Source organism: Oreochromis aureus, linkage group 7 (assembly GCF_013358895.1).
Source record: "Oreochromis aureus strain Israel breed Guangdong linkage group 7, ZZ_aureus, whole genome shotgun sequence".
Lineage (NCBI taxonomy): Eukaryota > Metazoa > Chordata > Actinopteri > Cichliformes > Cichlidae > Oreochromis > Oreochromis aureus.
In genome coordinates this window covers 37,500,738-37,526,217 of record NC_052948.1, presented here as the reverse complement: position 1 = coordinate 37,526,217, position 25,480 = coordinate 37,500,738, and the positions used below count along the sequence as shown (strand labels likewise).

Sequence of the window (25,480 nt, the reverse complement as noted above, 5' to 3'; positions counted from 1 at the left end):
AAATATTATTAGACACATATTTCATTGCAATACAGTCCTGCACAACACCACTGCAACAAAAGCTGAAGCAATCTGAACTTCACAAAGGCAGAGTGTGTGCCAGGGATGGACTGCAGGAAAGAACATTTTCCCATTATTTTAAATTGGGTGCCAAAATTAAAACTTTTTGACTTAAAATGATCTTGGAGTGATTTATTTTACACGCAGTGAAAGTCTGCCAAATCGAGTATGCAGAGCTACCCGCTGTGGTGACCCCGATGAAATTTTTCTGTACAGCTAACCCATCTGTTATGTTTCTCAGGGACAGCAATGATGTCCCTGACTCAGTTTGACTCAATAAACATTGCATGTTTAGTTATCTAAAAGGGTTAGAGACCAAAAATCCCAATAAACAGTATTCATACATAATTTGTCATTCCATTACAAACCATTTCAATCACTATGTTGTGCATTAGTGTTGTTTACCTCTCACAGATAAGGGTTGAGAATAACTCACCTGTTTTTCATAAAAAATAATATTTGATAAAAATTTGTTTTAATGGAAAACACTGGAAAAACCTCCATGTTAAACGCAGTAGTTTTACATGACATTTTCTTTTAATTTTATTTTTAATTTTATTAATTTTTTCTGGATTTTAAGTGAGCTTTACATGTTACACTTTACATGAAGCTGCATCTGAGAATCTGGATGAGCTGACGGACACTGTGACATCATACATCAGTTTTTGTGAAGATGTGTGTGTGCCAACCAAGACCTTTTGCACATACAACAACAATAAACCATGGTTCACTCCTAAAATCCAGCATCTTCTTAAGGCCAAGGAGGACACCTACAGAAGTGGTGACAGGGCCCTGTACAAGCAGGCCAGGAACACATTGACCAGGGAGATCAAAGCGGCTAAAAAGATCTACTCCCAGAAGCTGAAAGAACAGCTCTCAGCCAACGACCCTGCGTCAGTGTGGAGGGGCCTGCGGGAAATCACCAGCTACAGATGCCCCCCACCACCTGTTGAAGCAAACAAACACCTGGCAGACGAGTTGAATACATTCTACTGCAGGTTTGAGACGGACAGACTCTCACCCCTCACCCACCCCTCCCCAGAGACATTGTTTCAGACACTGACCCCCAACACACCTCTCACCCCACCCCCCTCACCCTCCCCAACCCAGACTCAATGACCTCCATCACACCTCTCGCCCCCTTTCCTCCTCCCTGGAACTCAGAATGCACACTCAGGATGTGAGCTGACTGTTTCAGAAACAGAACCCAAGGAAAGCCCCCGGATCAGACGGTGTTTCACCCTCCTGCCTCAAAATGTGTGCTGAACAGCTGGCTCCCATCTTTACCCGCATCTTCAACAGATCCCTGGAGCTGTGTGAAGTCCCCTCCTGCTTCAAACGCTCCACCATCATCCCGGTCCCGAAGAAACCCACCATTACAGGACTGAATGATTACAGACCAGTCGCCTTGACGTCTGTGGTCATGAAATCCTTTGAACGCATGATCTTAGCCCATCTGAAGATGATTACAGGCTACCAGTTGGACCCCCTGCAGTTTACCTTACAGGTAAACTTACAGGTCGGTGGATGGCTTTTAATACCATCCTGACAGACAGGAAGCAGCAAGTGAGGCTGGGGGAGATCACCTCTGAAACTCGGTCCCTCAGTATTGGTGCCCCTCAAGGATGTATCCTCTCACCACTATTGTTCTCCCTCTACACCAATGACTGCATCTCCAAGAACTCGGCTGTTAAGCTCCTGAAGTTTGCAGATGACACCACCATCATTGGCCTCATTCAGGATGGTGATGAGTCTGCATACCGGCAGGAAGTTGAGCGGCTGGTACTCTGGTGCAGTCAGCACAATCTGGAGCTGAACACGCTTAAGACTGTACTGATGACAGTGGACTTCAGGAGACATCTCTCAACACTGCTCCCCCTCACCATATCAGACAGCCCGGTGTCGACTGTGGAGATCTTCAAGTTCCTGGGTACCACCATCTCCCAGGAGGGGAGCAACATCTCCTCCATCCTCAAAAAGACCCAGCAGAGGATGTACTTCCTGAGACAACTGGGGAAGTACAGTCTTCCACAGGAGCTGCTGATCCAGTTCTACACTCCAGTCACTGAGTCTGTCCTGTGCTCCTCCATCACAGTCTGGTATGGTGCAGCCACTAAACAGGACAGGTGCAGACTGCAGCAGACTGTACGGGCAGCAGAAAAGATCATTGGCACCCCCCTGCCCTCCATCCAGGACGTGTACCTCTCAAGAACCAGGAAACGGGCAGGGAAAATCATCACAGACCCCTCACACCCTGGACACAGACTTTTTGACCTGCTGCCCTCTGACAGACAGTATAGAAGCCTGCAGACTAGGACCACCCAACATAGGAACAGTTTCTTTCCCCTTGCCATCTCCCTCATAAACAGTCGAACTGTCACACTGCTCACACATCTAGACTGCAACTGCACCTTATGTACATTCTGTGGTATTCATTTCCTTTCTGTCATCCTGTATTTTATGTATATAAGATTTAGATTGGTTATTTATGGTTGGTTTATACACCTTTGTGTATGTATGTGCGCATATGTGCACATGTATGTTTATATATATATATATATACACATAAGTGTGTGTGTGTGTGTGTGTGTATTGTGTCATTTACATATTGTTGTGATTTACATTGCTGTGCTTGAGAGTCACCATCTACTGGAACCAAATTCCATGTGTGTGTTTGCGCATATACATAACCAATAAACGTGATTCTGATTCTGATTCTGATTCTGATGTCTCTTGTGTTAATTTATTAATTTCAAGCCACAAAAAGAAAAGCAAAAATAGTCAACTTTACTTAAAGAATTGTCATGCATTTGTCCACTGGATGGCAGCATAGGCAGTGCGCCTCGCTGTGCGCTGTCTATGGTCCTGAAACAGTCAAAACCCAAGTGTTAGGTCTCTGCACGTCACCCCATGGTGCTAACTGAGTCAACCCCACCCACATCTCAGGTTCATTATGCCCTCTGTAATTGGGTGACCTGAAACATCCAACACTTACACACACTCCATTTGTTCAACAGAATTTGATTATGAGGCAAAAACAAAATGTCATCAACTTCTTGTGATCTGTCCTCAAAAACAGGTCATGATTGTTATTATTGGTGCTTGTTTCATGTCACAGCAGAGTGACTTGAAATGTTGGATAATGAGGAAAAGAAGGAACGTTTCACCGTGAGAAGTGAATTTCTGCACGGCAAGGTGGCTGGAATCCCAAATCATGTTCGCCTCTAGAGTCCAACCAATCACAGGCCTGCTCCACAAATTGCTTGTCAACCTTACACATCGAGCTCACACATGCTGATGACAACACTTGACAGCACTGACGTCCGTGAAGTACTGCAATTGTAAGTCAGTGACACAAAATGAGAGGTCATGTTCAGCACAGCCGCTGCTGGAACATTGCGGCCCAATACTTCTGCCAAGCACTGCACTGAAGCCTCGTTCTACTCAAATTGTGGAGATTCTTGTGATTGTTAGGATCTTGGAGAATTGAGGCATGCCTTCCATGAACAGATAAAATTAGGCAAGATTTAGATCATTCAACGAACTCACTGCACAAGCTCGATGACTCACATATTGTGAGTCTATCCTATTAGCAGCTGTCTGCATTTCCTTCCTTAAAATCCGCACAGTACATTGTGAAGCTGAAGAATCCAGAGCACCTCACAAAAGGTTTGTGTTTTCCAAATGAGGATTTGTGTGTGCAGCAGAATGGTCTGTCAAATGTCAAAGCAGACACGCACTGCAGCACCATTCAATACTCAAAAATGAAAAAAATAAAATAAAATAGATAAGTACATGTGCAAGTGGAACTCAGTGTAACAAAGGGAGGACAAGAATACAAAAAGGGCAGACAGAGCATAAATGTAGAAAAAAAACCCAACACATCTAGATTGAATTTGAAATTCTAAACGCCTATCTACAGGGATACAATAAAGAGAAACTGGCACATTAAAGACATTCCATTAAAAGAGATTAGACTCTGTCGTTACAGATCTAATCTTGGATCTTTAATAGAGACATTATTAAAATTGGATTTAATATGAGTGGTGAAATTAAAATTTATTGCATGGTAAGTTTCAGGATTTGAACTGACACACCTATTTAAATACCTTCCACTCAGCAGGTTTGCCTAATTTGAAATATGAGAATTAATATTTTCTGCCAGCCGTGGTTCAATATTAGAATTATTCTGGCTGTCGGATTCACCCCAGAAATGCACTTTTAATTAAACTTGAGCCCAAATGTATTTTAGAGGCATGAAATTATTATTTTGGAGGCTTTTTTTCATCTTTGGATTATGGTGTATGTAATGGAGAAGTCTGAATGTAACAGTGTGATAAGTAAGAAATGATTATTTTAATAAAATTCCCTTTGGTGTTTATTATTATTTGGGTGTGTGCTCGTTTAAAGTGTTGAGATATATTCTGTGGACTCTTTCTCCCTCTTGTGGCAGCTTGTAAAAACTAATATTAGCAAATTTATAAGGAAAGGAAAGGAAAGGAAAGGAAAGGAAAGGAAAGGAACGTTTTCTTATATGTCACTCTGATCGCCTCTCTAAATGTTTTGATATTTCTGCAGCACCAAACACAGTGAAACAGTGCTTGGTATTGTTACCTGGAAGGAGTTGGAGTGAGAGCACTGTTAAATCCCTGGTTTGCTTTTTAGTTTGTTGTCCCTCTGAAACAAATGACACTTGATGCATGCTTAGTCATCCAGGTAAAGGTTCGGTTCATTTCACAGTGTTTACAGTTGGAACAGGAAGCAGTGTGTTCACATGAACTGAATCACCTTTCTGCTAAAAGGTATTTCTTGTACTTGTGTTATGGTACTCTTTTGTCAGTCTGTTGAGTCATCTCCACCCACTCCACCCTGCCTGCACTCTCTTTATCATCTCTCTTGTGTACTGTCTGTTGCTTATGATGGTTGACCCCAGGTATTTAACCTCATCTAACTACAATACCTCTGCTCTTTGCATCGTCACTGTTACACTTGTCTCACTCTCATTCACACACTTGTAGTCTGTCCTGCTTTTACTGACTTTTATTCCTCTTCTCTCAGAGCATGCCTCCACCTCTCCAGGCTTTCTTCCACCTCCTCTCTACTCTCACTCCTGCCTGACCTCATCTGTAAACCATCGCGAACAAGAAGAGGCACAGAGTTGGTCCCTGATATAATCCCACTCCCTCCTGAAACCCATCTGTCACTTCTACCCCAGAACTCATCACTCTCTTGCTGTCTTCATACATGTCCTGCTCCCCCCTGACCTGCACTGTATTACCAAAATTATTCACTCACCCATCCAAATAAATCAGTTCAGTTGTTCCAATCACTTACATGGCCACACGTGTAAGAAAGCAGGCACCTAGGCATGCAGACAAAGATTTGTAAAACAGTGGGTTGCTCTCAGGTGTATTCCAGCATGGTACCATGATAGGATGACACCTGTGCAACAAGTCTAGTCATGAAGTTTTCTTGCTACTAAACATTCCACAGTCATCTATTATAACCAAGTGGAAGCAGTCCTCATAACTTCATGTGGCCTTCAGATTAGCTTAAGAAGACTGCACAGAGAGCTTCACGGATTGGGTTTCCATGACCAAGCAGCTACATTCAAGCCTTACATTGCCAAGTGCAATGCAAAGCCTCAGATGTAGTGGTGTAAAACATGGTGCCACTAAACTTAAGAATGGAGATGTGCTTTTTGAAATTTAAATCACGCTTCTCCGTCTGGCAATTCATCAGACCAGTCTGGGTTTGGTGGTTGCCAGGAGAACAGTACTTGTCTGATTGCACTGTGCCAAGTGAAAAGTGGAGGTGGGATGGTCCTAACTTTCTGGAAACAGTTTCAGGATGGCCCTTTCCTGTTCAAACATGACTATTGGAACAGAAAAGGGCCATCCATGTTTTGAAGAATTGTTGGTGTGGTAGACCTTGACACCTCTGCACAGAGTCCTGATGCACAACCGGACAGAATACTTTTGATCTGACTCACAAATGCGCTTCTGGAAGAATAGTCAAATTCCCACAAACACACGCCTAAACCTTTTGGAAAGTACTCAGAAGCACTGGAGCTGTTGTAGCTGCAAAGAAAGCATGCTTTCACATCATATGTGATGTCAGTCAATTTCAAATGCGTATGAAGGCAGACGGGCAAATATTTTTGGCAATATAGTGCATTTGAACCCTTCTGTTCTTCTAGCGATACTTTACTGGTAGGTGCCACTCATGCCCTGCGGGTGGCAGCAAAGCACCGCCGAGCGTTGGCGCTACAACACAACACAGCAGAAGAAGTGTGAACACTTCAGTAGATTTACGGATGCAGGGAAATGGGGTGAGTGTTGGTTTATTTTTCAAGCGTTTCATCAAAAATGATATAAAAAATCTCTTAGTGATCGGTTATACATTTGTTCTTCATTTTAAATCGGGGACGAAGCCTGTCATGGCGTGCAATCCACCGCTATTTTGTCAGAGCTAATCGTGACAGCTGCTGTCCGCCTACACATAGCAGCATCTCTGTCACTGCTAGCCACGTAGCGCCTAGCTGTGTCTGTGGTGTTATTTTAGCTCGCTTATATGGCTCTAATTAAGATGTCTTTAATGGAGAGCCGGCCGAATGTCAAGTCAAACAAACATGACGCGGACCGTAAGGAGCTTTGCAGGCAGGGACTTCAGCTGGAGCCGCTAGCCGGTGACAAAAATAACCAGCTAATTAAATTTTCATTCATAGGAGCATCTTCAAGAGAAGCACTGCTGTTGCATCATCAGCTGGTAGTAAAAGACAAAAGCAGGGCGCCTTTTGAGTCTGTCCTACATTTCACTCAGTTGCATGAGACGCATCAGATCTATTTTTGAATGCCCTCATGGTCCAAAAAAATTAATCTGGGTGTTTGAGCGCTGTGGATTTTCAGGGAACTCAAACTGTCTTGTGTGTGTGAACTTTGTATTTGTTGTTCAAATCCTCCACAGTACTGTATTATGTGTTGTTGTTCTGTGTGGAAGGTGCGGGGTGTTTTTTGTTTTTGTGTTTAATACTATGCTCTTTTCATATAGGTATGATCTGTAACTGAAATATGTACACTTACTGGACATCTTATTCGGCACAGCTTGCTAGTATTGGGTTGTTCCCCCTTTTACCTGGTATGGATTTAACCTGGTGCTGGAAAAATTCCTCCGAGATTTCCTTTAATTAAATCTGTTGGACTGAGATCTGGCGACTGTGGAGGTCACTTGAGTACAGTGAACTCATTGTCATGTTTAAGAAACCAGGTTGATGATTTGAGCTTGGTAACGTAGCGTCTTATCCTGCCAGCCAACAAAAAGGGACAGACATGGTCAGAAACAATATAGGTATGAAAATTTAAATCAATCAATCAATCAATAAATAAAATAATAACATTGAAGTTTGTTAAATGACCCCTTAGTTTCGTTTATCGGACACACATTTTTCAGGTGTTTTTTCTGCTTTTCATACGTGAATTATGAATTAATTTAAAATTAATTATCCTTTATTTTATGCCTTTATATTCAATTTTTCATCTCTCCAGTTTCATATGCACTGATTCATGTCAAATGAATATTTTTCACCTTTAAAAGGCAATGTTGTCCACATTTGAAGACAGGATGGGGGTGGCGGTCGTGGGAATTTTACACTTCAGTTGGATTGTTTTAATTGTTTTTTATTATCATTAAGAACTCCTTGTTTATGTTTTGGCTATAAAAATGCCCCTGTTAGGTTTGAGTTGCAGTACAGTGGAAGCTGCTTTTAGAAAGCCCTCAGGACGGCTGACATGTCTCGTCTAAAGAATCTAAATAAGACACAAAATATGCTTCCTATTAAAATACACCAGTGTCAAAGTCTGTCACCAAAAATAAATAAGTAAATAAAATAAAACTTGTGTCCATGAACATGCATTAGATTTTGTGTGTGTGTGTGTGTGTGTGTGTGATTGCTTCACATTTACTCACATAAGCAGTGTATGATGAACATTGATTTCCTTTACTCCAGTCTGCCTGAATCTTGCTGACCTTTAATGCTGACTGGCCCCTCCAGCCATCTAACAACATGCAAGGATTCTACTCCAAGCTCGACTCCTCCCCTTCTTCGTCCCCCTTGTTGGGGCCTGGCCTCAGGGGAGATGGTGCTCCCGTACCTCTCAGCCTGGCTCTGGAGACGGAGAGAGCTCAGGCCCTACTGCAGACTTTCAGTTCCGCCTCCCTGCTGGCATCGGCAGGACTCGGGATGTTCTGTGTGGTGGCAGACCACGCCCTCCAGCTGTCTGTCATACAGCAACACTTGTGGCTGCGTGCTGTCTTGGACAACGCCACGCACGGATTGGTGGGGCTGTGGTCATGGGCGGTTGTTATTGGACTGAGGAAAAAGAGCGATTTATATGAGGTGTTACTCGCAGGGCTCCTGGCATCAATCATAGACCTGGACCACTTCTATATGGCTGGATCCTTATCACTCAAGGTAAGACCTTCGCCATAGAGGATTCATCTGAATGCTTAATAAGCTTACAAATGATGGTGTACAAAGTATTCCCTAAGTCCTTCACCTTTCTCTTGGAGAGCTAATTATTTAGTCATTAAGTCTTAAATGCACCCATATATGTGCCATTATAGTAGATTACAGGACACAATGTTCATTATAACCTTCCCACTGAGAGAAAACACTGAAACAACCCATGCAGAAAATTTTAATTTCACAGACTTGTTTTTTTTTTAACCCTCATAACTTGCTATTTATCAGAGATTGTAGGTGTTTGTGTTTGGCAGCAGCCATGTTTTCCTTGTAAATGTATTCAGTTTCTTTATCAGATAATTCCACGGGGATGCTAAATCAAACGAGCGAGCCAGGAGAACCAATGCTGGAGTGCAAATGGTCCAAATGGCCACTGAAGTGGATCCTTATGAAAAAGATTTTTTTTTTTTTTTTTGGTATTTTGCCTTTATTAGATAACAACAGTGAGACACAGAAGAAATGATGGGATAGTAAGTGGCATGCAGTAACAGGCCTGGGGCAGAATTCAATCTGGGCCTTTCTGGTATGGATTTTAGGCCGGGAACATAGCACAATCCACAGGGTGAGCTATGGTGACGCACCAAGAAAAATACTTCATTTTATATGTATATTAAAAATGAATGTCATCCATTACATCATTGCCACATTGAAATATTGACTATTCTTTTGGTCTTTCAGCCAGACAATGTAGCAATGAATGAAAAATTTAAATTGTGTCTTTAGACACTTTCACTGGCAGCCGATCACAGAAACACAGCATTGGTTCTCATTTCTTTAGCTGAATCTACAAAAAAATGTTAGTAACTTCTTTTATTGTGTTACTGATAGAGAACACACACACACACACACACAGACAATAGATAACAGTTTAATTGACAGGCATAAAATTGTATGTCAGCACCAACAAAGTGATTCTCAAAGAGCAATTAGCTAAACATTTGGTATATCTTAGCATGGTGTGCAGTGTGAAAAAACTGAACAGCATCTATAAGTCATATAAATACAAAAAAGAAATACAAAAAGTTCCAGCAAAGATCTAAGAGATGCCTCTGACCTGTCAGTTGATCCATCTACATATACATATGTAGGTATGTATACATATGCATACATACATACATATAGAGATGTACCTCATACACACACACACACATATATATATATATATATATATATATATATATATATATATGTGTGTGTGTGTGTGTGTGTGTGTGTGTGTGTGTGTGTGTGTGTGTGTGTGTGTGTGTGTGTGTGCTGGAGCATGACTCATGACTCTGCAGGATCCCCACAGTACAGGACACTGTTAACATGGATTGACATGTTTCCAAAGAATGTACGTGGTGCTAACGCCGTCTCTCACTACTCTTCCAGGCTGCTGTCTCACTCCCTCAGCGTCCACCGCTGCACTGTTCCTCTCTCATTCCCATCATCTGTCTCACTCTCCGGTTCCTCATGTGGCTCGGGCGCCTCAAAGACGCTTGGTGCTCCTTGCCATGGATGCTTTTCATTTCCATGGCGACACACCACGTCCGGGATGCGGTGCGCCACGGCCTGTGGGTGTGCCCATTCGGCAACACGGCACCGATCCCATACTGGTTATACGTCAGCACCACGGCGACGCTCCCTCACCTGTGTTCAGTGCTCATGTACCTGACAGGAACCAGAGATGTGATATCCACTAAACACGGGGTGGCCATCGATGTTTAAGGCGTCACCAACTTTGGATCACCTTTGGATAAAAATGCTCTTAGCTATTTAAAATAATTATCAAGTACCTTTAAATTCTGAAGAACACGTATATATGGCTATGAAGACATTTTTCAGTTCATGTGACATAAATAATGAAAACTTTTTTTTTTCTTTTCTCACAAAAGGATGAGAAAGCTCATTATATTATAATGAAAAAAGTAAACGTATGACTTTTCATTGGTGGAGATGGCTGTAAAATATTAAATTAGCTTTTTGAAATGGGAACATCCCAATATAAGTGCCAATCTCAGTTTTGTTTGTTTGTTTGTTTGTTTGTTTTCCTTTTCATGGCATGGATTTGTATCAGAATCCTCTTCAGTAACCTGGGGACTAAATGGGAAGATGTGAACCCTCTTTTTACTCATATTTTTTTTACCAAGGCTTGCCCAACTTTTTGCTCACCTACACAACACCTCAGAGACTTAAACCCCGATGGAGGTTCATCACTTTTACTGTCACTATCCAGCCTCATTCAAAGGGCGCTGAAGGAAACGTCAACCAAAGGCAAAATCAACTCCAGGCTCTGCAAGACTTCTTTCAGTTTCACTCTTAGTGCACCTCAAAACTGTTTTTCTTTATATTGCATTAAAAATCTGCCCACATGCAGTTCTTTAATTCCCATGTCTATTACCAGCAGCCAAACAAAATGTTGTCTTTGGCTGTTAATGTTTGTAATATCCAGCCAGCTGTCAACACACTGCAACTTTCATTTTCCTGCCTGGAGAAGCCTTAATGTGCACTCAGTCATAACTTTTCCTGTAATGGTCAGTTTTTAGAAATCAGTTTGTAGTGTAAGTTGAGCCAGCCACAGAAATGGATAACATCAAGTCTCCATAACATGCTGGTGTTTTTTTTTTTTTTTTTCTTTTTTAAAATTGTACTAAAAATTATTTTAGCAGCTTGATATGGCACCTGGATTGTTTTGATTTTGCTGACATAGACACTTCCTTATTCCAAAGGTGAAACTTTGCCAACAGTGATTTATCTGTTGCTCAGAGGCTTCTTTACTGTGCACGTCAATCATCACAGGAAGGGAATGATTCCACTTTTAAGACATGCTGTAGTAAAGATGCTCAGTTAGGTTTTGGCTTCCTGCTGTTATGGATTTCTTTGACGGCTTCAAGCTCGGCCCTCGTCGTTTGAGCAAAAACTATGACGGATGAGTAAAGTCGGTGTGATTCCGTGTCCTGACTGACATCTTGTTTTTACACTAAACATGAGCAGAACAGCGGACAGCATGGAGTGAAACTTGAAAAGAGTTGAGTTTAGATTTAGTTAATCAAAATGCAAGAAAGGGGACATGATGTGTTAATTATCTGTGCATGGTTCCAGCATTTTTCCTCCTATAATGCTGCCATATTTATATGGCTAACAGAGTGAGGTACAGTCTGTATCAGGGGTGTCCAACTCCAGGCCTCAAGGGCCCGTGTCCTGCAGGTTTTAGATCTCACACTGGGTCAACACACCTGAATCAAATGATTAGTTCATTACCAGGCCTCTGGAGAACTTCAAGACATGTTGAGGAGGTAATTTAGCCATTTAAAATCAGCTGTGTTGGATCAAGGACACATCTAAATCCTGCAGGACACCGGCCCTATAGACCCGGAGTTGGACACCCCTGGTCTATATGCTGAAATTTAGCTTTTCAGCGGTGAAACCAGGGTTTGCAGGACTGTTTGTTTTCACTCATTATAATTACTTTGCTGCATTATCAGCAGCAAAGATATACCACATATAGAGATTTTGTCATTACACTGTTTTTAGATGTAGACCAAATATATAAACACTCATTAACAGTATTATACACTGGTTTAAATGATGCTTAGTAATATGTTGTGTTATAGTGGGTTTAGAAATGGGTATTTGAATGTAAGCAACATGCGTTCAGTATAAGAGAAGGTGGACTTGAATTGTTTGTTTCCAGATGTAAAACAGGGATACATTTTTGTAAAGCTGGTGCTTGGTGATTAAGGTTGTAGTTGTGCCTGTTGTCCACTAGGTGGCTACTGTAGTTTCACTTTTGATGATATTTATTTATTTATTTATTTATTTATTTATTTATTTCCATTAGTAAGTGGAGGTAAGTCAGGAATATTTAGTTGTGATTGTGAAATAAAATAATGGATGAGGGGGAGAAAGTTTGAAAAGTTCTCATTGTTTGGGGGAAGAAAAACAAACAAACTTGCTGGTACATAATAGTTTGAAGTGCTCTTTTGTTGATTTATTACAGGCTTGTCTGTTTTGTTGCTACTTTCTTGGAAGGGTCACAGAAAGGATCGGAAACAACTGTTTGAGTAACAGAAGCGTTGAGTAACACTGGAGTTTCGAATTAAACAAAACCAATATTGAAGACAAAGGCATTGTAAAGCTTTGCTTATGACTACCAGGATGCGGAAAAACAGCTTTAACAGTGGCGAACACAGCACCACCCTCCACTTTACACCTATTTAACTTGAAGTTTAGTGCTTATGGAAGGAATTTACATGCTGCCTGTTGTCCCACTTTAACTGCCAGTGTCATTTTCTCTTTTATGTTTACCACATGACTTTAAGTGATGCAATATTTTTGTTGGATTTTGCACTATTTAAGTTTTGTGCTTTAAAATAATGTTTTGTATTTTTGGACAAATATGTTTTTGTTTAATAGTAAAGTATATAGTAACAAGATCGTTTTAATGTAGTGTTCTTTTATCTCAATAAAATGTATCCTGTGTATATATTTGCTGTGTTTTTGTATAATGACTTGCATCTTTCTGAAGTTCTCCAAGGGCTCTGAAAGTTTTTCATCACGGGGCAAGGGCTGGTTATTTGCTCAAAAATAAAGAAATGAGGGGGGTGGGCATACTTTCAGCTGTTCCCCTGTTTTCCAGGGGATCGCAGAGGATCCACGTGTTTGATTGGGCACTGATGTAATGTCCTGACACAATCCTCCCATTTTTCTGGGCTTTCGTCCAGCAGTAGGAGTACACTAGCTCAGGCCTCCTCCGAGATCTTTTTGTGTGAAAGGCAAATGTGCAAACTGCCAATCCAGGCGCCATATTTAGGTGTTTTTTGTGTCTTAACCTTTCACCACCAGGAGGCAGCATTTTACCAAAAGTTTCAGTGAAGTGTCCCAGAAAAACCAGATAAATGCAGCATTTGGTCTAATAAGACTTTGGTTCAATGGTTAGTACTGTCACCTTAGAGCAAGGAGATTCTGGGTTCAAACCTTACAAAGGAAGTTGGATTCAAAACTGCTTGTGAAGGATTGATGACTTTTTCAGGGCCCTGCTCCAGCATAAGTTACTGTAGTGACATACCCTGATAAAAACAAACCACCTTCATAGTACTAAAAGCCAAGGTTAACCCTGGCATTACCGGAATAAGACAAAATCCTGCTTCACAGTGCATGCCTGGTGGGATAAATGTTCTAAGATCCCCCGTTAAGTGCAGTTGAGTGCACAGCTATGAAACACTAAGCATATACAGTAATTGTCTGGTCTGAGATACATGAACCAAAAGGCTTACTTGGCAAAGCTCACTGTTGGTAACATAAGACAGTTACCTCCATTTATAAACTAACGATGGCAAACACGAGCAATAACAGCTTTTATCTTTCTAAGTGGTATTGTCTTAAACTGACCTATAGGGTCAGTACAAAGCCCTTGTGCTGATGTGCTAATACAATACTGTGTGTATTCCACTCACAGTACGTTTATACTTGCTCCAGCTGATTTACACTGCTCAAACAGAAGCGCTGATTGGAAAATGAATCTGTGCATTTTTTTTTCCTTTTATCACCAAGATTATAGCTCTTTATTTGGCTGAGAGTGTCAAGCCCGACTGATATTTAAATATCAGAGGTTTCGGCGCTATAATGTACGGCTGTTATGGTAGGTATAAACACTGAGAGCCACAATGAAGACTTGTCTTATTTGCACCACAAACGTTGCCTTTTATGTTACATTTCCTTACATGGTGTAGAGATATTCATCACCCTTCTTTGACTTTATTGGTAGCACCACCTGGCAGTTTTGTCCAACTGATCTACTCAAAGAACTTTGTCTGGCTATGACAAAGTATCTTTGCGCTACACCTCCCTGCACCACAAATAAGACTGTTGTCAAAGTGTGATCAGAATATCGGGGTTATTTCCTTCTAATTATTAATCTTAAAATTCCTTGTCACAAAGACAAGAAAATGTAGCTTAAGCATCTAGACGTCAGAAACTGCCTCAAAGAGAAAAGGCCTTAAGGGGAAATTCTGTCAGCTTTTACACAATGAAAACGACCAAACGATGACAGACATCTTTTGTTTTTTTGAATAACTCTAGACAATTGGATTTTTTTCACCAACCAACCAAAGAATAAACTGTGATACACAAGGAAGTAGATAAACTTTATAAAACAAATGTGCAGCTGTACTGAAAAGATAATGGACGTTTCGGACAAAAGGTTAGTGAACCATAACATTGAATTTTCATGGGAAATAAAAGAGGAAAAAAAAGGAATAGAAGTGTGATAAAATAGTTTTTTTTTTAATTTCACAGACATCAGGACAGGAAGGAAGAAAAAAAAAAAAAAACAGCTTATGGTGATATTTGTTGAACACAAGGAAACAAAAATGACTATGTACATCTGAGAATGGATGCCTGAGTTTCATCTGAGTTGCAAGAACTAAAAATCAACAGGCTCCTCTAACTATCACATATCGCAGAGGAACATAGACTGTAAATGAAGTTTGTCCACAAAGAAAAAAACAAAACATATCAGAAAAACACCAAGAAAGACACAGAAAGAACTCCATAGGCATACACTTACAGAAAACATGTCACATTGAACCCTTAAAAACAAAATGGACAGGGTGAACAACAGTCACTGATATAATAATAATAATGATAATAATAATAATAACACATTTTATTTATAGGCGCCTTTTAAAACATATGGCACTGTGCCCGGAAAACTGAATCTGATGGATGTTTTATACAATTGATCAAAGTTTACTTGGAATATTTATCATAAAAATATCTTTAAAACAGGTATTTCACTTTTACATTTCTGTGTAGATTGGAAAAATATTAACTTTATGACCTGTAAATCCAGCAATTATGGCAAAGTGGCTCTTATGTTATATTTACTTTTTTTAATTCCTAATTTGGCTGTATAAAACTGAATATTTAGTATAAAAGTCACACAGAGAGCAGGTAGTGGGTTCAATCTTGATTAAAGTTTGTTTTTTTTGACTGGACCTTGGAAGGACAATTCAAGCATAAGAAAAAGAATTTACTATACAGATGCTGAATCAGCTACAAAGATTTTTTTAAATGACAAAAAAGATGACATTCATTGCACCAATAGTGATATTAAAAAAAAACAAAAAAAACAGAAGAAATTAAAATCCAATTTGTGTGCACATCCTAGTACAAAAGCTCCAAATGCATCCTTTTATATCTCACATCCATCAGAGCCCCGAGTTTACTGGAACACAATTTAAACAGGAAGTAAAGGGCGGGTTCTCAGATTGACTCTGTGAATAATTTTAAAAACATTTCACTGTCTTTGTGAATGTTGCCACCAGAATGGAGGAAGGAGTGTCAGTGAAAAGAAAGCATCCACTTGTGGTTCTATTTTTTTTTTTTTTTAAAAAGGAATTAAACATTGGATTGAAGGACTAACTCAGTAAACATGTTGTCCATACAGTAATCGTACAGTAACACAGCTTCATATAACTGGGGGGGAATAAAACACACATACACAATGCTGGGAAGACTCACACGAAATGGCTTAGCTCAGGCTATTAATACTATTGAAGTCTCCCTTCAATGACACTGTATTCACTTCCAATTCGTCCAATCAGTTTTAGTATTGACCTAGAGTGACTGACAGGGAGCATGTAATGTATTTACTTATGTAATATTTGTTTGGAATGACAGATTTATTAAAAAAGAAATGTCCTTAACACAAGACTGAGCTAAACCATGTCTGTCAATCTACCGATGATTGTTTTTTTTCTTACATATAAACATCACATATAACATAGGTATGTATTTTTTTTTAAGTTTGATATACAATAATATACAAAAAAGCTTCAACTGGATCCATGCATAATATGTGGAGCTAGCTTGAGAGACAATACAGTTGTCAAACTGGGAAAAAGAAAAAAAAAAAAGAAGTTTGACTTAGATGCACCTTGTGTTTCTGAAATGACAGCCAGCAAAAGAAACTACACAGCCTTAGATGAGCAGAATGTAACCACCAAACCAGCAGAAAGAAAGAAAGAAAAATTGCTTCTCAAGCAGAAGAGTCTCTCGCTTCCATCTGTGGCAGAAAGCTAGCAGGACACAAGGTTTATAGGCACAGGTGTGAAAAGCAGGACTAAAGCAGACAAGCTGTATCGGAGGTATTTTTAAGTGCTGGCCACCCAGAAATCGAGTGTTTTCCGTGAGGCGATGGGTTTTGAGACAGATGTACAGTGAGCGAGGGTTACTCTTGTCAGTTTATTGCGTGCGTGCTCATCTCCACCACCGCCCAGCATGCACTGATCTACCTCATAAACTCAAAGGTTAATTGAGCAGCTGATGCAGGTGGTTCTTAGATTTGTACAATCTCTGCAGTTGATGGCAACCATTCGATCTGTGCCAATGCCCCGCTGTATATTTCCTCTCCCCAAATGTCCCCTAAAAAAACAAAAACAAAAAACCCAAGAAAAGCATCCTAAAACCATCATTTACATTCATTTTACTAACTGCAGTGAAAGCCTAGTGCTGCGTACCCCTTTCATTGTTAGTTGCTATGGTGAACAAGACCATAGTAACCACCCAGAATGCACCTCTCTCATGTATGGACAGATATGAGGCGTGCGAGTACACAAATGCAGCACTTTCTGCATCACTTTCCATGTTTCGTGTTAAATAAAGCAAGCTACTTTGTAGCTTGCGTTTGTCCCCTCAAAGGCATCTATCTAAACCTTTGCCCTCATTTCATTAGTAACATCACTCTAATCTTGTAACTTATTAAAAAAAACAATAAAAAACATGATAAGGAAACTTTTTTTAATGGCCTCATTATGTCATATTTTGTCTTTAAAAGGCTGACTACACCAGTCAGTTTATGACAACAATTTTCATCTATTCCAATTAAATTTTAAGTTCCAGCTTTTCAGATTTACTACTTTCCTCTTTTTCTTATGATTTCATGGTTTGACTTAATAATGAATCTGAACAAAACACACTCCCATTTTTTTAAACACAATGACCCTGGGGTTATTATTATTGGACTCTAGACAAAACGGCTGAATATGTATGCTCTAATATTCTCTAGATGACTAAGAATCCATGTATTTTCATAATGCTGGTGATCTGTGAAAGGCCAGTATCTTTCCCTCTTTCTCTTATGAGAGTCTTTCATTCGCACACATTTATAAACAGTGAATGGATGGACAGAAAGAACTACAACAAAAGAAACAAAACCTTTACTTAATATGCCAGACAACATAACAGGGGTATCATGCAACATAAAATCACTTGTCATAAATGAAACAAAGTCTATTAAACCCCGGACCTCATTCTCTATGTCCATATTCTCCCTCATGCCAGTAGCAGGTGACAGGTTGGTGCCTGCCTCCTACCTGAGCCCATAATGCCCATCATTGCTTCTTTGGCATCAGACACGCACAGAAATTAGCAGAAGTGTTGCTTCCTTCACAGCATTGAGTCGGTCGATCAGTCGATGTGAGAATGAACACACGCTATATGTGTTACCTCTCACAGTGATTGAGAATGTGAGGAGTTCTGGGTGACGAGTTGTTCCAGAAACAATGTTCCCCTTTGCTCCTGTTTGGCAGCTGCACTTGTTTTTCCTTATTTGTTGCTTAAAAGTTAAAAAAAAACATTTGGGGAGACTTGACAGAGCACTGGTTATGAGTGAACTCAAATGTCCCTGTGCAGTGTCGCTCCTACAGTCTGCTGAGTAGTAGTGTGCATTGCTGAAGTGAAGAGGACTGTCCCTATACCCATGGACGGCAGGTAGGAGTCTCATGTTGCATTATGGGTAGTGCACTTGTAGTCACTGAATATGTCCAAGGAAATCTTTCAAAAAACTGCCCATCAGTCAGCCGATATAAACTGGTAATGACCTTACTTTGTCAAGTTCTTTACATTAGTTCCTGCTGCCTTGGATTCTGGATGGACTCGTGAGTGACGCTCTGTGGTTAATGTAGCCAAATATGGACGGTCAGCATGTTAACAGCGGGGAATGGTACAGGCTGACTCACTGGTGAAACCCCAGAAGGGGCTGATGGGTTGAAGATGTTTCAAATTAACCTGAGATGAGAGGAGAAAAAGCTGATGAAAAATGAAGATGGGAAGGGAGCACATGAAGGAGAGCAGAGTAGAGGAAAGCAGGAGGGAAAAGGTTTTACAAAACATGTATAAATCAAAAAGTAATTAACCACGGGCTTGAAAGCACAGATTTAAATAGCAGAGTTGGATGACAGATATGCAGCCATACTTAGAGGGTTATAATCTCTGTGTGTGTGTGTGTGTGTGTGTGTGAGCCTTATAATCACAAGTTGGCTAGCTATCTGAAGGGTTGTCTGAATGTTGTTTATAGCATTCTTTTGAACCGTTTTGGTTCTTCTTTAGGCAGTGGCTCACTAGCTTAGTGCTCGTTTGAGGGCATTTTGCTGTACTTATACAAATTTGAAAGAAGTGACATTAATTAGGAGTTTAATTCTCCTTGCCACAGAATCTGTTCACCATTCAAATGTCTGAAACTGTCAAAACTCCCAATTGTGCTCATCTAAACACAAAAACAACCAGGTGTTTGAGTTTAACATGTTGATATATGCAGCATAGTTTATGTAAGGGGGGAATAAAAATGGCAAAAAGCCGGTAAAAAAATAGTAACAATCTCTCACATTAGATTGGGATGGACTTCATCTTGACCATAGAGGTGAGCTCTTGTTTGGTGGCATGATCACGTCGCCTCTGTCTCATCCTGGATATACAAAATGAAACATCAACACTGTCTGACAAAAACTTTAAGAATGCCAGGCTTTCAAAAAGAAAGAAAAAAATCTCACTCAAACTAAAACAGAGACACAGACCACACAGTCATGGCCTGTGGATGTGGGATATGCCTGTGTGTGTATTTTTCTTACCACACAACAAAGATGAGGGAAAAGATGGTGGTGAGGATGACCACGGAGAACAAAACCAGGAGAATCACCAGACCTAAATTACCTTCATCCCCGTGTTTAGAACCTGGGTGGGAAGAGAAGAGGAGCAGAGGAGAAGGGAGGTTCAGCAAAACAAGCAGGGTGGGAGGTACAGAGAAGGACAGATGACAGAATTCACACAGGACATCGCAGAGAGACGAACGCACACATGATGGAATACGCAGATGTAAAAGTGCAATGAAATAAATACAATAAAAGTCAAAAATGGCATAACATGGGGAGAAAAAAAAAGAAGTTTACACATCTATGTGAGACAAAAATGGAAAGAAAAAAAAGCTGTGCGTGTTTCTGGATTTAATTACTCCCTGGTGAGAAGCTAATTTGAAATCTGCCATTATGGCTTTTCACCCAAACATGCATTTATTATACTGAGAGGAGTAAACAACTCGCTTTCACACACACAAATGAGAGAAAACATCATCCCCAACTGTAAAAGTACCAACACGTCCAAAAACGAAAAAGCAAAAGTGCATATCACCGACAGCATTAAAGGATGATTTATGAGCACATCTGCAAACGACAGTGCTTTCTCTCACATGCTGACACAAATAGAAGAAGACATCTGCTTCACAGGACACCAGTTTAAATAATCCAACAGCACCAGTCACAGGCTTTTAGCCTGTCCTCCACTGCCAAACCTGTAGTTGTCTCGTTGTATATACTGCATGTGGGTGGGTGTATACTTGTTGTGCGTATCCTGCATGTGTATATTTTAGATGGCATGCTTGCAGCTGCAGGCTGCTTTTAACTCTGTTTTTTACCCATGTATACCTGAGCTGCCATGTACTTTGCTTTCATCCACTGTGCACACAGCATCGTAGAAAACATGACATCCCACAGGTACCAATTACTGCAATTATATGTAATTTGGTGATGAAGCCAGGCACAAGCTACTTGCACTGTTCTATCAAGTAACAAGTAATAACCATAATAAATGCCTTCCTAGAGATTGCTGCTGTATCAATGCCCGATGAGCCTTCTCAACGCCACCAAAACACAAGGTAAAAACATCTTGTCTTGCGCTTATTAGGCTATGATTTACATGGTTCAGTGGTTTTCAGTCATTTTCATCTAATGTATGCTCAAAAGGCCCAACAGATACACTGAAGGACACCTACATCATTAAAAAAAAACATATTTCTCTTTTTTCCCCTCTATCTCAGTAACTGTTCATCTGATCCACTTCAAACTTGTTGGGTGTGTTGCTGGAAACTGGAGTAAGTGCAGTGTCAAGTGCACTTAAAATCACTTGGATAAGAGGTGCTCATATTTTGGCTAAAAATTGTTCTCTGATAGTAGTATTTCCTCTACAGTGACTGCTGTCTGCCCCACGCCATGTGTGAGGAGGAGGACCACACATACACACAAGGGAAATGTATAATTGGCTGTCTTTGTGATGACATCGCAGACATTAATGCATCCCCAAGCCTCTTACCCTTAAGTTTAACGACCACGACTACGTGCCAGACTACTCTCCGAACCTAACCCTAAGTCTGGTAGTCTCGAGTTAAAAATGTCTCGTGTTTTGTAAAACTTTTACAAAACGTAAGGTCAGGCCATCCACACTAATTCAAGGGGCTATTGGGTCAAAGAACCAGAAAGACCTTTCTAAGTGCTATAGGAAAGCAAAATGCATATATAAACATAACACTAAAATCTAGACAGAGGGAAAGAGGAAAAAAAACAATCAAGAAACATCAGTATGCGTGAACTGATCCAAGACTTGAGCCGCTACACTGTTGTGATACCTGCTGCTAAAAACATGCTAATAAATGAAAATCATTTATGATTAAAATTACTTAGTAATGAAATGGTAATAGTAACTATTACAGAGCAGGTCTAATATTAGTAGTGCTAAAAGGGGCTGTGGTAATTGTGGTAGCAACCTAGGTGGTGTAGTACTAATTTAGTGACATTAGCTGCACTCTAGTTGATCCACAACATAACCACTTCTGATTGTAATGTTTTCATTTGGTGTAGCACGAGTCTTACCCCGTGACTTTGGAGTGGAGGCTTCAGGCTTTGATTTGGTTGGGAGAGTAAAGATGTCCTCTGGTTCCACATCAGGCTCAGGGGTGATATAGTCTGTAAGGCAAACACAGGCCCAGAGTAAGCTTTTTACTTTAGTCAGTAAACAGAAATAGTACAAAGACTTTAATAAAAGTTCTAATACTACTCTTAACTGAATAAGATTCAACTTCAAGTGTATTTAAAGATAATTATTTGATCGTGTTACCTTTTAATTAAATCTATATAATGCCTTAATTTATTGATCGCTTTTTGGATTGTAAATTTGCTCTCAAAATAAAATGACTAATACGGACTACTTTAATTTTTCCTCCTACCTTCCCAGGGCCTGCCAAGTAGCAGAGGAGACCATTCACTCCACTGGCTCTCCGCGTTAATTTCATCACGGGTTCGCACCTGAACCTGGTGAAGGTGGCCTGCCAGAGCGTCCCATATTACAATTGAATTATCCAAAGAGTAAATCTGGTTAAAAAGAGAGAGAAACATGTCAGGGAAGGAGCACACCCACACCCACAAACAAGATGATAGCAGTGAACTTAGAAAGTTAAAACAAAGAAACCGCAGTGCAGAAGTTCATGACCAACACTTCCCCCCTTGTGTTTAGCTGTAGTGTGTTTAAAGTGACTTAACAAAACAAAAACAGTGAAACAGTTGTGCGGATTTAAATGTTTTATCTCAGTATATAAAAGCAGAAAGTTGTGCTTTATCAGCTGGAAATCAAAACATTTGAAACATTTGTTATATTTTCTCCAATGTACATGTTCAAGTTTATTCCTAACTACAACCCCATCGACATTGAAGTGAAAACAACGGTCTTGCTTACGAACCTCTGACCAGAACATAGAGCCCTGTGGCCTATATCTGATATGAAATATCAAAGGGAAAGCATCATGCTGGGGCCAGGAAGAGGGAAATCTCCATGAGATCAGTAGCTTCTTTGGATACCCTTCAAGTTCCTTCACCAACACTGACTCTGGAGGGTCTGGTTTTACTGGAAAAGACAGGATTAAATAAAATTTGATTACGTATTATATTTTGTTATTTTCACTGGGCAAAAAACATACAAAATCTCTCACGCTGTTTTACTTTGATGTTACTATTGGTGATCAAAAACTCTAAAATAATGACGTTAATGAAATAAAGTATGTTGAAACAAAATCATGACCTGGTACAACTGGTACAATGAATCCAATTCAACTTCAATGATTTCATTAACTATCCATTAAATATTGTCATTGTTTTAAATAATGGCCCCACCTGTGTGTTAAACAAAATGCAGAGAATGAGAAAAATGGTGAAGAACATCTAATGGCCATTCACAGATCTCAAACAGCTATGAACGCCTGTATTCGAGAGCAGTGAAAGTGTAGACAGGGATGTAGCAAAACAGGATGAATTAGGTCATAATATGAGAATCAGAAGGGCATGGTCGTAACAGCAGTAACAAAGACATGTGTCATTAGATATCATGATGCAGTATCTTCTGTACAAACCAGTTTGCTTTAACTTTACCTGTGCATGTGTGAAATTCCACTTTGTGTTCCCAGAATTTGTTTTGTGTGTTTAATAATAACGCAGGTAATATTTTGGAAATTGGAAAAAAAAATCCTTAAAAAATTAAAGGCCTCTTTGGCTTGTAATGTAATGTATATGTAAGGTCTATGTTACACAAGTGTGTTTAGTGTGATCTTACATAGCTCGTGTAACTTAACACTGGCGGTTGTATTCTTAGACCCAAGCGCATTCGTCTCTGTGATTCTAAGGGTATGGATGGGCTGCCAGAAAGCAGGGTGAACTACATCGCAGTGCTTCTGGGTGACGTCCACGATGCATGGGCTCCACTCTTTACCATTGCTTAAAAAAAACACACAAAAAATGCTATTTAGACTTAATGACAACTGAAATATGTCCTAAAAACAGCAAACATAGTACAACCAGTTCACCACAGCTCAATACTGAAGCCTCTAAATAACTGTCAGGCTGATATAAATGTAGTGTGTACATGTCAGCTCTGAGAGTCTGTTCTGCCAAGGCTTATGGTGTTTACAGTGAGCAGATAAAGCTGTGTAGTGAGTGGTCAGTAAATTCCAGATGAATTATTAAGAATCAGTCTCTTCTAGTGTTTCCCAATAAGATTTTTTTTTTTAAGTGTGCCAAACATTTACCAGTGAGACAAAAGACAAAAAGAACAGAAATGACAATGGCACAAGTGAAATTATTTACCTCAACAGCAAAAAGGTAACAGATCTAATAGCCCTTTTGTGGTTCAGTGCGTCAGTATGCTTACATCTCAGAGTAGAAAAGTCATATTGTGACTGTATTTGTTTACACTTATTATTTACTTGTTGAATTGTCCACCAGCTCAATGTCTAATCATTACTCAGCAGTCCTTAAGAGTCTGTCTTGTTCCTGCTAGTGTCTACTGCAGTCCATGAAAACACTTTAAGTGTGTATTGTTTCCTGTTTGAGAACACTACAGTTTGCAAAAGTATGCGTTCCCAGGTTAAGAGCCATATGACAAGTTGGAGTAAGAATGGCAGACTCAAAGAAGGATAATTTGATATATATATATATATATATATATATATACTATATATTAGCATACTACTCAAACTATACACATTGCATTCGAAATTCAACTCTGTGCAGTAACTAGCTCTTACCTGAAGGAGGCATTATACTCTGCTGGCAGAAAGGTCTTTACAGTTTCTACCCAGGAGCAGCGAACATGTGTGTGATTGGGCACTTGACAGGAAATGGTCAGCCGCCCAGGGGGATCTGGGAAACAGTAGTAAGGCATAGATCATTTTCAGGATAGAAAGGGAGTAATGTTTTTCAGAGCTCTGTTATAAGTTGTTATATTTTTTTAAAGTTTATAAGGCTTGTCTTCAAGTCTAAAATTAACAGCTCGGTCTCTGTGCCCTAGTTTCCTGCACATTAACCAAAATATTGAATGACCAGTACCATGGAAAATTTCGCTGAACTTCAAAAGGAAGCCTACTTAGGGAGATGCTTCCTGTGCAAGACAGTTATAGGAAGTGGAGGGCTTTGTCTAATTGATGGCCGATAAGACCAGTTTCCTCTGAGGACCAGCACTGGTGCTCTGATTATCACTGTTTCAGTAAGTTGTCCTGTTAAATTCCTTCATTAAAAATGTGGATCCAGAGGGAAATAAAAACATGTTGAGATCAATTTGTAAAAGAGATGAGAATTTCTCAGTGGCACAAACATAAACTTCCTCTAAGATCTTTAGGGGATTGGGAGACTGAATGTATATATGAGGCCTGTAACACACGGATGCAAGCAGTTTTCTGCTTAGAAAACTGAATTTTTGAAGGCTGCAGTCCCATGCCAAAAGACTGGATACAGAGCAGACCTTTTAATGGTGCTAACCCATAACTTAAGAGCAAGCTTAACAAGTCACAGGAACACTTACGGCCCAGCCTGAGTTTTATAGAACGGAGGAACCGCCCACTGTTGTCATAGCAGCTGTAGGTGCCCTGCGCTGAATGGTTGGCATGCAGCAGGACTAAGCTTCCATTTGGTGTCACTTGATGCCATGGTAACACTGTGCTGTGGCTGAGATGCCACGACACAGGTAACCTAGTCAGGGACATGTTAGACTTTGGTTATTATACTTTAGAGGACTTTGTCTCAACTCCAATCCTAGATTAGAACAATAACAGTAAGCACCTAATATCAAAAACATACATGTTACAACATTCATTTATAAAGAAACCACAACTAACACGACATCAGTACATTCATTTTTATTGTGCCAGCTCCCCTTTTGTTTAAAATAAAGAAGTACATCTTATTACTTTTTTTGAGCAACACACTACTTTCTTCTGCTATGTAAGTCAAACAATAACAAAATGCACAGTTTGTTAATGCCATTAAGAAG

General features: G+C 40.0%; 2 protein-coding genes across 6 annotated transcripts in view; one reads left to right on the top strand and one right to left on the bottom strand.

The window, feature by feature from the left end:
• Nucleotides 1-6,303: 6,303 nt before the first annotated feature.
• On the top strand, nt 6,304-11,848 carry tmem267 (transmembrane protein 267). The gene is made up of 3 exons (XM_031753301.2): nt 6,304-6,391; nt 8,066-8,530; nt 9,953-11,848. Exons 2-3 carry the CDS (start codon nt 8,123-8,125, stop codon nt 10,286-10,288), a joined length of 744 nt encoding a protein of 247 aa, XP_031609161.1. The 5' UTR covers nt 6,304-6,391; nt 8,066-8,122; the 3' UTR covers nt 10,289-11,848.
• Nucleotides 11,849-14,824: 2,976 nt separating this feature from the next.
• Nucleotides 14,825-25,480, bottom strand: part of il11ra (interleukin 11 receptor, alpha) — a 50,131-nt gene continuing 39,475 nt past the window's right edge. For 4 of the 5 annotated variants that reach the window (XM_039614820.1, XM_031753206.2, XM_039614819.1 and 1 more), the window contains 9 exons: nt 25,013-25,179; nt 24,240-24,354; nt 23,270-23,430; nt 22,404-22,567; nt 21,894-22,038; nt 21,541-21,633; nt 19,471-19,573; nt 19,228-19,307; nt 14,825-18,631 (listed from right to left, as the gene is read on the bottom strand). In XM_039614820.1, the coding sequence (XP_039470754.1) occupies nt 19,229-19,307; nt 19,471-19,573; nt 21,541-21,633; nt 21,894-22,038; nt 22,404-22,567; nt 23,270-23,430; nt 24,240-24,354; nt 25,013-25,179 (1,027 nt within the window). In that variant the 3' untranslated portion in view covers nt 14,825-18,631; nt 19,228. Of the gene's footprint in view, nt 18,653-19,227; nt 19,308-19,470; nt 19,574-21,540; nt 21,634-21,893; nt 22,039-22,403; nt 22,568-23,269; nt 23,431-24,239; nt 24,355-25,012; nt 25,180-25,480 lie in introns of all 5 variants that reach the window. The other variant, XM_039614818.1, reaches the window with a different exon arrangement.

What these genes read in the sequence shown, in the direction of transcription:
- tmem267 (XM_031753301.2), top strand. Translation starts at nt 8,123, where the DNA reads ATGCAAGGATTCTACTCCAAGCTCGACTCCTCCCCTTCTTCGTCCCCC. An exon ending in CTGGATCCTTATCACTCAAG is followed by an intron (nt 8,531 to 9,952) that starts GTAAGACCTTCG and finishes CTACTCTTCCAG; the next exon opens with GCTGCTGTCTCACTCCCTCA.